Here is a 13,175-nt window from a genome sequence, read left to right as displayed (position 1 = left end):
TGCTTTTAAAGCGCAATAGTAACAGAAACGGTGAGTCTCATCTCTCTCTGAATCTGAATCAGTTTATCATCAAGTACTGATGGAGAAACGGAGCTTTTAGAAGATCCGAGTCAATTGAATCAAATGATTCACAAAATGATTCAGTGATTCGAATCAGCAAACGCTTAAAACAACAATGAAAACTTGAATAAACCAACTGATTTTTTTAATTGACATTGTAATCTATTAAATATAATATACAAATCAGTAAACGCCAAATATAATCTTATTATAAATATGAATATTGTCAGAAAGCCTATTCAGGAACTAAAGTTCAATAAGTTTACTACAAATATTTTATTTTATGTTCCTTCATGTGTTAGTTTTTTTTTCTCATCAAGTGATTTCAGTCCAGTAACTCTGACTCTGACTGACTCCCTTACTAGTGTGCTGACTACTGAACTAGGGAGCAGATTGAGATGCACCCAGAGATTTAGTTTGAGTTTATTTTTCTTTCTGTTCATTGTTCTCATCTTAAACAGGACAGTGTTCAAACAAACAGAAAAACTCCTGCTGAAGAGACTGAGACACACACTGTTATAAAGATGGAGTTTATTAAAGAGGAGAGTGAAGACATGAAGATTGAAGAAACATTCAGAGTCAAACATGAAAAGACTGAGACACAAACAGGTTAGTTTTCATTCTCAAAGCTGAACTCAGTTTGATTTGATCCTTATTAAAATGTACAGCTCTACAGAAACCAGGAAAAATAATACAGAAGTAGCCCAAACAAAAAGTCATTGAGTGTAACATTAAACCCAGTATGTACTGCTTAATTAAAAACAATGAACAAAGTTTATTTCTATCACTTATTTATGCAACAGTCTCCACAGATTTCTTGATTTTAATTGATTCTCATTTTTAAGAACTGATATCCATTCTTAAATCCTGTCTATATTTTGGTCTAGATGCTGTTTTCAGTTGTTACTCTTGAAATTAAGGATTACAAATTTTGCTGGTTTTATCACGAAATTCAATAAATACTGTTTCAGCACTCTTTACTCTGCCGTGACAGATCACTGTTGCCGCCTCAGATCAAGCAAATCAGCAGTGAACGATCATCTCTTCTGCTTTACTACTGATTACAGCACAGAATAAACATGAATGAACATCAGACTGGATGCTGAAAACACCTGTAGGCTGTAACTTACAGAAATCAATTTCATGTATAATGTAATCAGTCAATCAGTGTTTGTACTGTAGAAAGACATCAATAAGACAGCTCAAGAACAATATACCACATAATATTACATTTACCTCATTAAAAGTTATTCAGTGACCATAAACTGAAGAAACAGTCGAGCGACAGAGAAGGACAGCAGTTTGTAAGTGTTTTTGCCTCGTTTTCTCATTAGACTACTGCGTGATCATCGTTGCTAGGGAAACTTTGCTTTAATTACTGTGTGTCTTACCCTGGTAAATACGTGCGAAGTGGCGTTTGGTTTTGCATTTGCCTATCGCGGGACTGGACAGTTTTGGTCTGCTAAATAGGGAGGTGTGACTATAGCCAGTAAGCACTACTTAAAGAGCTGTTTTGTAAGCGCTTGTCAGAAGAAACAGTCAAGCGACAGATAAGGACAGCAGTTTGTAAGTGTTTTTGCCTCGTTTTCTCATTAGACTACTGCGTGATCATCGTTGCTAGGGAAACTTTGGTTTAATTACTGCGTGTCTTACCCTGGTAAATACGTGTGAAGTGGCGTTTGGTTTTGCGTTTGCCTATCGCGGGACTGGCCAGCTTCGGTCTGCTAAATAGGGAGGCGTGACCAGCTGACTTCAATCACAGGTAATCAGGCAAATATATAAGTGGTAGGTGTCACCGCGGCAGCGGTCGCGGCAGCCCTTGTGTGAAGCCTCCTCATGTGAAGACCGACGAGTGTAAAGACCATCGACTCTACCTGCGTGACTCCACCGAGCAAGGATACCGACAGGGCACTTGAGTATTGCTTTTCTCCCCTTCAATTTTTGTACAGCTTGGTCCTCAAATACTTATTTTGGTCACTTATTTTGGAGAGCACGCTATGTACGTCGAAGGAAGGCCTGCCCGACAAATCTAAGACCTGTCCCTCTGACCTCTACTACAACTCTCTCTATTCCAGTTGGTCTCTGGAACTGCCAGTCCGCTGTTAACAAAGCAGACTTCATTTCTTCTATTGCTACTCATTCCGGTCTCAGCCTCATGGCACTAACTGAGACTTGGATCAAACCTGAGGACACTACCACTCCCGCAGCCCTCTCCGCTAATTTCACTTGTTCCCACACCCCTCGTACGACTGGGAGGGGTGGAGGTACTGGTCTCCTTATATCGAAAGATTGGAAATTTGATCTTCAACCACCACCACCTACAGGTAACGGTTCATTTGAATCACATGCTGTTACTGTAACCCACCCTGTTAAAATCCACTTTGTGGTCATTTATCGTCCCCCAGGTCAATTGGGAAAACTTCTTGGAGGATTTGGACGTGCTGCTTTCAAACTATCCTGAAGATGGTACTCCTCTGGTACTGCTTGGTTACTTCAACATCCACCTAGATAAACCCCAGTGTGTATCAGTCTTTCCTCTCTTCCTTCTCTGCAAACGTCTTCACTGCTAAAACAACATATTACCACAACAAAATTAACAACTGTTGTGACGCTCGGACACTCTTCATAACCTTCTCTTCTCTTCTTAATCCCCCTCCACCTCCTCCTCCATCGACTCTTACAGCTGATGACTTTGCAGTTTTCTTCACAAATAAGACAAGAACCATCAGTGACCAATTCTCCACACCACAGACTGAGGATAACTTCACAACGACTAAAGCTCACTCTCTCTCCTCCTTCTCTTCACTCTCAGAGACGGATGTTTCCAAACTTATCCTGTCCAGTCATCCTAATACTTGCCCACTTGATCCGATCCCCACTCACCTCCTTCAAGCGATTTCTTCTTCAGTCATACCTTCACTTACTCACATTATCAACTCCTCTCTTCACTCTGGAACATTTCCTCAGCATTTAAGCAGGCTCAGGTAAGCCCACTGCTGAAGAAACCATCTCTAAATCCAGCACTTCTAGAAAACTACAGACCGGTATCCCTTCTTCCATTCATTGCAAAGACACTCGAACGAGCTGTGTCCAACCAGCTCTCTATGTTTCTTGTACAGAACAACCTTCTGGACAGCAACCAATCTGGCTTCAAAAGTGGCCACTCAACTGAGACTGCCCTGCTCTCGGTTACTGAAGCCCTGCGACTGGCAAGAGCAGCTTCAAAATCCTCAGTACTCATTTTTGCTGGACCTGTCTGCTGCTTTTGACACTGTTAATCACCAGATTCTCCTGTCCACCCTCAGAAAGATGGGCATATCTGGAACCGCACTCCAGTGGCTTAACTCCTACCTTTCTGATAGATCCTTCATGGTGTCTTGGAGGGGTGAAGTCTCTAAGTCACAACAACTTGCTACTGGGGTTCCTCAAGGCTCAGTACTTGGACCGCTTCTCTTCTCCATCTACATGACGTCATTAGGATCTGTCATTCAGAAGCATGGCTTTTCCTATCACTGCTACGCTGATGACACTCAACTCTACTTCTCATTCCAACCAGATGACCCGACGGTAGTTGCTCGCATTTCAGCCTGTCTGAGTGACATTTCTAGCTGGATGAATGACCATCACCTTCAGCTCAACCTTACTAAGACTGAACTGCTGGTGGTTCCAGCTAACCCATCGTTTCATCACAACTTCTCTATACAGCTGGGTTCGTCAACCATAACTCCTTCCAGGACAGCCAGAAACCTAGGAGTTGTGATGGATCATCAGTTAAGCTTCACAGACCATATTGCTACAACGACCCGGTCCTGCAGATTTGCCTTATACAACATCAGGAAGATTAGACCCTTCCTCTCAGAGCAAGCCACCCAACTTCTTATCCAAGCTCTTGTTCTCTCCAGACTGGACTATTGTAATGCTCTCCTGGCGGGCCTTCCTGCATGTACTGTCAAGCCTCTACAACTGATCCAGAATGCAGCAGCGAGGGTTGTCTTCAATGAGCCAAAAACAGCTCACGTTACTCCTCTCCTCATCAGGTTACACTGGCTACCAGTAGCCACTCACATCAAATTCAAGGTGCTGATGCTTGCCTACAAGACAACCACTGGCACGGCACCAACATACCTAAGCTCATTAGTTCAATCTTATGCGCCCGCCAGAAGTTTGTGCTCTGCAAGTGAACGGCGCCTTGTGTTGCCATCCCAAAGAGGTTCAAAATCACTCTCACTGACTTTTTCCTGGACTGCGCCCAGCTGGTGGAATGACCTCCCGATCTCAATTCGAACAGCTGAGTCCTTTACTCATTTTCAAAAAACATCTAAAGACTCATCTTTTTCGCCTGCACTTAACCAACTAATACTAGTACTTACCCTTCAAAAAAAAAAAAAAAAAAGAAACCCTGGCTACGTGTTCTGTACTTGACTAACTGAGACTTGTCATAGCACTTGTATACCGTTGTTGTTCTCTCGTTGATCTGATTGTTTCTACTGTTCTCATTTGTAAGTCGCTTTGGATAAAAGCATCTGCTAAATTACTAAATGTAAATGTAAATGTAAATAAACTCTATAGCCACCAAGAAAAATAACTCTAGAAGGAAGATTGGCTAAATAGACGCACCATTACATATTCATTATATATATTTACCATTCTTCAGTATTTAACACGTTTGATTAAATATGTGAATGTTTATATTTCAAAAATATGAATTAGACTAGAAAAAGAATTATGTAAATATTACATTATTATAACATGAATTAAACTTGTTGATCTCCTGTACGTAATCAGACGCATCAAGGGAGACCCAATTTGCATCTTTGCCTTAAGCCAGGCACACACTGTATGATTTATAATAGTCCTTTAAAGGGGTCATATGATGTGATTTAAATTTGTCCTTTCTCTTTGGAGAGTTACAAGCTCTTGGTGAATAAAGAAGATCTGTGAAGCTGCAAAGACTAAAGTCTCAAATCCAAAGAGATATTCTTTATAAAAGTAAAGACTCATCCATACCCCCCTTATACGCCTCGTTCTAACACATCCCCACATCTCTACGTCACTATGTGGGAAGATTTGCATAACGCCGCCCAAATGTGTACGCAAAGAAACACCTTGTAACTTTTATTCTCTCTGTTACTGCAGCTGCCATGTTGTGGAGTCACTGTGTGTTTCATTGAAGTGAAATATTCAGATGTGTGCAGCGCATTTTATGGAGGATGTGGACTTTTTCCTGAACCAGTAGCCTGCAATGCGTCTGTGGCACAACGGCTGTAGAGTAGGCTTGTTGTTTCTCAGATCACAAATGCAGACATGGTTTTATGTTTACGCAGTACAATACGCAATGCATAACAAGACAGTATAAGTTATTAAGTTACTCCTATCTACATTGACTGAACTGCTAAAAGAGAACCGATGATGGGATGTGCACGAGCAGAGCAGCTGGACTGAGTCTCGTGCTGCTGGCCTGGAAGACGGCATAGTATGTTAAGGGCCATAACAGAGGAGAAAGGAGAAACAATAATGTACATTATATGGAAAATAATGTGTTTTTTTTTTAACCTTAAACCACATAAACACATTTCATTACACCAAATACACAAAATAATGTTCTTTTTAACAGCCTCATATGACCCCTTTAAGCTAAATATACCAAAACAATAAATAACTGTATTGCATCTTTTTTAAAACAGACTGTTCAGATTAAGATTCAATAAATACAAAGCTGGGGTCATATCAAAGTTTAGTTCAAGAAGATCTTTCATTAGCCTATGTATTTTCTTACAATATGGCAAAATTTTGTCACAGTACCAAAAACAATGAAGGAATGTACCGTTATCTTTTTCACACTTGAAACAGTAGCATTGATAAACATCTTCTTAATATTCATCGGTGTAAGATATATCATAAAATAAATTTTTAAGTTGAGCTCATGGATCCCAAAGGAAGTATATTTAGAGTACATATTATCACATCCAACAGCCCAGTCATTCTCTTCAATGGTTTGTCCAGTGTCTTTCTCCCAAACACCCTTCAGTCCCGGCAAAGCAGAGGTGCAATTACTAGACAAGATGTCATATGCCCTTGATACTGATGCCTTTAAACAGACTGGATTCAGTAAAAGGTCTTTGATTTCTGTTCTCAACTATTCTTTGTCTATCTTTGGAAGTTTCTGCTGACAGTTTGTTTCTTCTTTTTCTGTGGTCGTGAGATTGCAATAAGTGGAAGGTCCTTTAGATCTTGAGTCTCAGACACGTTAGTCATGTGTTGAGCTTTTTAATTAGGAAATTCTTTAACTAAAATCAAAGAGGGTAGCAATTTATTAAGCAATCAGGAGCAGAGCTACAATTTAGGTGGCCATCTTCTCCAGTGTCCACGAACGCCCCGGCAATATGTATTTGTTTTATATTTTATACACGGGATGCCAAATTCAGTTCCTGGAGGGCCACAGCCCTGCATAGTTTAGCTCCAACTCTAATTGATACACACACTAATCAAGGTCTTCATTACTTGAAAACTAAAGCTAGGTGTGTTGGAGCTAAACTCTGTGGGGCTGTGACCCTCTACAAGCTGAGTTTGACACCCTGTTTTAGACATGAAAGGCAGATTGGAGCCATTATTGATTTCTGTTCTACTGTTGCATTTAATTGGGTGTTAACTTGTATTTGTCTCTTTTTACTCTAGACCTGAAAGAAGAGAGTGAAGAACTGAATGAAATACAAGATAAAGATCAGTACAAAAAACACCATGAATTCATAACTGGACAAAAATCATTTAGTTGCTCACAGAAAGCAAAGACTTCCTCACAAAAAAGAGCTCAGAAGGCTAGATCTAGAAGTCATTTCATCTGTCAACAGTGTGGAAAGAGTTTCAACCATCAAGGAAAACTGAGAGTCCACATGAGGATTCACACTGGAGAGAAGCCTTTCATCTGCCAACAGTGTGGAAAATGTTTCAGTGAACATGGAAACCTTAAAAATCCACATGAGGATTCACACTGGAGAGAAGCCTTTCACCTGCTCTCAATGTGGAAAGAGTTTTACTCATAAAAGCACTTTGAAAGCCCACATGACTATTCACACTGGAGAGAAGCCTTACACCTGCAAACTGTGTGGGAATAATTTTGCTGGAAAAGGAAGTTTTAACATGCACATGAGGATTCACACTGGAGAGAGACCTTTTATGTGGCTTCAGTGTAAAATGTGTTTCACATATCAAAAAGACCTCAAACATCATTGTGGGAAGGGAGCGAGGCCTTGAGTTTCATGAAGGCTCCCGGCTCCTTGCTCTGTTCCCATGACTCTCAGCCCCGCCCTGCTTGCCACATGTAAATTGATGTAAAATTTTGGGGTGTTTCAGAAACCGAAGACTTGATCAGGGCTGCGTTTACCAAAAGCATCGTACGCTTAAGTACATCGTAGACCCATTGAAACCACCAAAGCTTACGATGCTTTTGAGAAATGCAGCCCAGAATTTTGCTAAAACAATGCAAAGAACTGAATTTCACAAGATGCCCTGAGTCTCACACTGGATGATCATAAAACTGAGACCTGCTACCACAAAGCCTGAGTTTAATAGTTACTCCTCTACGGATGATTTTATAAACTAGTGAAATTATAAAAAGAACTCCTCCAGCATTTTCAACTTTAGGCAGTTAACCCAAGATAAACGGTTCTGAAGACACACATTCCGAATCTCACAGGAGCAAAAGTGGGATTTCCCTCTCTCAAGATAAAGAGCTAAAGCCAGACTCCCTTTTGACCTCTTCCTTGCCCGACTGGAATCCTCTCTAAAACCCACAGAGACTGTCTTCTTTACATTTACATATAATTTGAACAATTCCACATCATGTCTGACTGTCATCCATATAATACAGTACATACAGTAGGTGGCCAACCAAAACGATCGTTCTGCCGTGATCATTTGCAGCTTTTGACCGCTGAGTGGCACTTTAACCACAAGTTTTCAAACAAGCGCAGCAAAGCACATTTTCGCAAATAGCCTTCAGCTTTGCCTCACCGATGTGTTACATTTGACGGCTGCAGTCGGGGAAAATGAAGTTAAAATATTTAATATTCACAGATGAAAGTTTAGTATACTTATGAAGTTATTTGCGTTTCTTAGAATGAATTCAAGCAGGATAAATGTCAAGCCTCTCCTTTATTTTGACAGATAACTTCTTGGGAAAAATATATTTGTCTGTACAGATTTAGAAAGAAGGCACTGTATAATTTCGCTCCCATCAATTTATTTTAATAATGATCATAAATAATAAACACTTATTTTCTACAAGAGTAAACATTATAAAAAGGAATAAAAGGAAGAATTTCAATTAGCCCTTATTTTCCATTTCTGAAGTTAATTGGCAACTCTAATGATGATGTAATTATCTTTTGACTCCCCTTCCTTAAAAAAAAATATATATATAAATAAATAAAAACACCTCAGTTGTAGGAGATATGGGAGCGAATAATAGATTTAAAAAAGAAAAAAAAGAGTGTGCTTGGTTTCCGAAATAGAATTGAAGTGACTTAATTTAAAATAAATATTAGTTACCAGCCAAGATCCTCAATCCAAAGTTGCAAATTAACTTATGTGCAAAATTGGAATATCGCACAAAAACATTTGCAAACAAGTAGCGTTTCCATCCAATGAGTCAAAGAGAACAAAAAATCATCACTTTCTGATAAAACTGGCAATATACATCAAGAAAAGCAGGAGAATCTACTGAATATTATCGTTTTCCTATATAATAAATCACTTTCACCTCAGAATGAGCAGACGAAACACAAATATTTGTGGTTATTGCTTTCAGAAGAGGATGCTGCTGTTTCGGAACGCAGTAGTTTAACAGTGCTAAAAGGCAATTATACAGAAATACTTTGATGACAGACTTTGCCCAGGCATTTCTGAATGACCATATAACATTTCAGATGCTGTGGAATGAGATCGGTCCACTGGTTAGTCAGGATTTATCGTCCATAGCGCAAAGTCACATGAGTTTTTCGATGCGCTTGGATGAATTTTTTCGAAAAATGCATTTCCATCTCCAATTATTCGCATTAACCTTTTGCGCACAGGTCAAAAACCACCTCAAGTGAGCTTAAAAACTTTTCTGTGAATTAAGGCATTTTTATTTGAAATTCAGCTTTCCATCACTCGATTCTGATGCAATACTTTAAAATGCGCATAAAAGCAGGGTGATGGAAACCCAGCTATAGATGACAGAGAGAAGTTAAAACACATGTTTGCAGGAAATTGAAATAAAGTGCTGGTTATGTTTATAGATAGAAAGAAGTGCTATCAATCCAGTCTTTATTTAATTTCCTCTGAGATGAAAAAACTGGACTGAGAGCAGAAGATACTGTAGAGAGAGAGCAGCAGATCTGATCATCATCAACAACACAGAGAAACAAGTGTGTGTGTGTGTGTGTGTGTGTGTGTGAATAATGTTTTACTGTTAAATGACACTGTGCAAAAATGTACCTGTTCTCAGTTTATGATATAATTTAATTATTGTTTCTCAGTATTTTGCGAAGAACATTTCTGGTAGTTCTGAGCTTTTCTGAACTGAACTGATTATTATATAATAAATGATTGTCTCAGTCAGTATCATATCACACAGAAAGCAGCTCTGAAGATCTAAAGCTGATCTGTTGATGCAGGTTCTGGGCGTCTGGAGAACCAAACAGCTATCAGGGAAAAGAGGAAGACACTGCTCTGAATTATTCTCCAGGATGGGCTGATTTTCCATGTGATGATATTTACAAATTGATCTGTGAGAAGAACATTTTGAAATGACTCATTACAATAAACTTTTATTGAATATCTAAATATGTCTGTTAAACATCAAGTCGTGTATTTAGTAATTTACCAGTTTTTATTTTAATGACATTTTAATTAGGTTATCATGTAAAAATAAATAAAAATAAAAACCATTGTAATATTACAACTTTTACATTAAACAATTTAAAATCACTTTGTTTTCAATGTTCAGTCAAACTTTGTCACATCTGGAGATCAAAAATAAAATCTGAATGTGAAAAACAACTACAGACTGAAATAATATCAGTAATACACTGCTGTTTGTATGAACATTTCTATTATATCATTGTTCCAATACTCTTAAAGGGGGGTGTACAATGCTGTTTCATGCATTCAGAGTTGTTTACACTCTTAAAGAGTTGGATTCTCATGCTAAGCATGGACAAAGTTTTAAAAAAACAATTTGGACATATGACGGAGTATTTCTGTGCCAAAAATCATACTTCGGCTTAGTACAAATTTCGGAAAGTTTTTTTTTTTCATGACGTAGACGTAGACGGGTGGAACTCCTTATATGGGCATTTCTCCTGGAAGAGCGGGATCGCGCCCATCAATGAGCTTCATCTGGCGGCAGCGCTGCACGGGACTTGCTCAAGAAGAATGTCTCCTGAGAAGTGTGTTTTTGGTTGTAAGAGAACGAATATAGCTGCAAGCAGCAATTATGGGGCCAAGCATCACAGAAGCAAGCTTCAGACCACCGGCAGGAATGAGTAATTAAAACCATTTTAAGAGTATTTTAGGCAAAATGGCTGAAAAATCATAAATACAACAACTAATAACATGATTTATTGACTTATCATTGTGGATCAATAGGTGGCACTGTAACCAAATTAATGTGGCATTGTCAGTGGGAGTTGGCAATGGCACATACCAAGTTTGGTGTCAATATGTCAAATATTTGGAGAGATACAACCTGAGATGCAGTTTAGCACTATGCCTAAAATTTGTAGCGGCGCTGTACGAAAACGGTTTTGGAAAATCCACAACTTTTTGTCAGCACAGTCTGAAGATCATCTGACTCGATTTTGTTGAAAATCGGACCAACAGTTGATGAGAAGTGCAAAAAAGTAGGTATTCGACATAAATCAAAATAGCCGACAATAAGTTTGGCTTATTATGACATAATTGATATGCATGTTGTCATAATCAACCAAGGAATATTTTGAGACCAGTTTCATTACAATAAGTCAATGCAATCAAAAGTTATAAGCATTAGTGAAAATTTCATAATTAAGAATTAATGAACGGTTTATTACTCCAGACCAATAGTTGGCGCTGTTACCAAATTAATGTGGCGTGATCAATTTGAGGTGACAATGGCACATACAAAGTTTGGTGTAAATATGTCAAAGCTTTGCAGAGATACAGCCTCAGATACATTTTGGCACCTTTCCAACAAATTTGTTGGTGCGATAAACGAAAACCGTTTCGTATATTGACACGACTTGATTTTGGTGAAAATCTAACCAACGGTTGCTGAGAAGTAAAAAAGAAAGTATGTTTTGAACATAAATCAAAATGGCGGACAGGCACAATATGTTTCCATTACACTTAACTGCCCACTTTAATAATGAAAAGTGTTTTGCAGTCATTGAGAAATGTGAGGCTTTTTTGTAAAGTATTTAGACATGGTTAGTCTTAATATTTCTGGTGTAGCAATCTAAAGAGTAACATGGATAGTGTGTTTAGAAAAAAGAGGGACTTACAGAATGTTGACAAGGTGAAGATTTTGATTAATGTGTTCATTACTATTATTGTGGCTTTATGAACAATAAATACTGCAGTACCGGGTATTTTTTTATTTTTGTTTTTTTTTTGGGAAAGTGTAGATGAGCTTGATAAAGAGCTGGCTTTTTCAACTCCCAAACAGGTTTGCATTTAGTAGCAGTGTGGTTTGTTAAATTAAGCTAATAGTGTTATCTGTGACCTGTGACTGATATGTATGTACAGAGTTTACTTAAATAATATAATTGCAGATGATTATATCATGCAAAATGTTTTGTATTTAACTATCCAAAAGAAAATAATTCCAGACAATGTAGACTGCAAACAGAGAAAACATTACAATATATTCCAAGGCCTTTAACATATTGATTTGTATATATTGTACAAGTTGTTTTTATGTTGTCTATGTATATGTACACAAACGGTATTTCCTTTGCATGATATTATGCAAATATAATAAATGTTATGTTCATCATGCGATGAATCGACAGCGTCATGATAATGAAATCCCACGTACATCAACATGAAGAACATTCAGTTAGTGTATGGATTATTTAATGTGTGGCTGAGCTGTGTAGCAAAGGATAATCATGTGATTCTGTATTGTAATATTATAGAAAAATTAAAGGGTCTCAAACAGAAACGACTCTGAGCGTTCACTTAAAGGAGTCGTAGAGTTGATCTATGACCCGTCTGAAAATTATTCACTCTTGCTAGAAAGTATTATTGTGACCCCCTAAATTATGTACACATTTGGAGTATTGTGGTTTTTGGAAGAAAAGTTGTATTTTCCATATATTGTTTTTTTCATTTTATATTGACATGCTAAATGTGATGGAAACTTGAAAATTGTTAAGTGTTGTTTATTGTCATTGTTTATTGCCGAGTGAGATCGGGACTAATTTTGAATTGTGAAAATGAACTGAGGACTCGTATAGAGGAGCAGTGTTGCGCCCTCACAGCCGTACAATCGCCATTTTCTGCGACACAGATTCGCGTGTTTCTGTCTGCTCTATTCCTATTGTTTGTACAGGTATGACTGTCACAGCAAAAAAATAATTTACACACGAGTAATGTTATTTCTATGTGTATTTTCATGTTATAAATAAATTGTTTATTTTGACTGCGATCATCGTAAAAACAGTAATTAGTCGAGGCTTTCTTATGGCATCTGTGTGTAGAAATGTTAATAGGTCATGTGATGCTGGCAGTTTGTGTTACATGTTCTGAACCAATGATGCGAAACAAAAGATTTGGTCAAACTAAAGCTTCATGAAGCAGAATTGTGAAACTCGTTCTTACTAGATATTGTTGAATAATGTTTTTTTTTTTTTTATTGTGGTTTACAAATAGTCTTGTTGTTGATGTACAATATTAAAGTTGAGCCACTGTACTCACATGTACTGGTTTAAATATGTTTGTTGTACCTTTCTGGGTAGTTAAAAAGTAAAAGGTTTTGCTGGCAAAGTAGGCATCAGTGAGCCATTGGCTTGTTCGCAAATATTGATTTGTGTCCTGAAGATGAGTGCGAGGCTTATGAGTGTGGAACGACATGAGGGTGACTAATAAATGAC

General features: G+C 38.1%; 1 protein-coding gene across 1 annotated transcript; it reads left to right on the top strand.

The window, feature by feature from the left end:
• The first annotated feature begins 614 nt into the window (after window positions 1–614).
• Window positions 615–7,290, top strand: LOC122140683 (zinc finger protein 333-like). Its single transcript, XM_042745312.1, has 2 exons — window positions 615–669; window positions 6,736–7,290. Exons 1-2 carry the CDS (start codon window positions 615–617, stop codon window positions 7,098–7,100), a joined length of 420 nt encoding a protein of 139 aa, XP_042601246.1. The 3' UTR covers window positions 7,101–7,290.
• The last annotated feature ends 5,885 nt before the right edge of the window (window positions 7,291–13,175 follow it).

Source organism: Cyprinus carpio, chromosome A4 (genome assembly GCF_018340385.1).
Source record: "Cyprinus carpio isolate SPL01 chromosome A4, ASM1834038v1, whole genome shotgun sequence".
Classification (NCBI taxonomy): domain Eukaryota; kingdom Metazoa; phylum Chordata; class Actinopteri; order Cypriniformes; family Cyprinidae; genus Cyprinus; species Cyprinus carpio.
Note: the sequence above shows the minus strand (reverse complement) of the source record. Positions and strands in the feature narration are given on the sequence as shown.

Excerpts from the sequence above, each read along its gene's own strand:
- LOC122140683 (XM_042745312.1), top strand. The coding sequence starts at position 615 with ATGAAGATTGAAGAAACATTCAGAGTCAAACATGAAAAGACTGAGACA. Across the intron at positions 670-6,735 it reads AAAGACTGAGACACAAACAG|ACCTGAAAGAAGAGAGTGAA; the intron begins GTTAGTTTTCAT and ends TTTTTACTCTAG.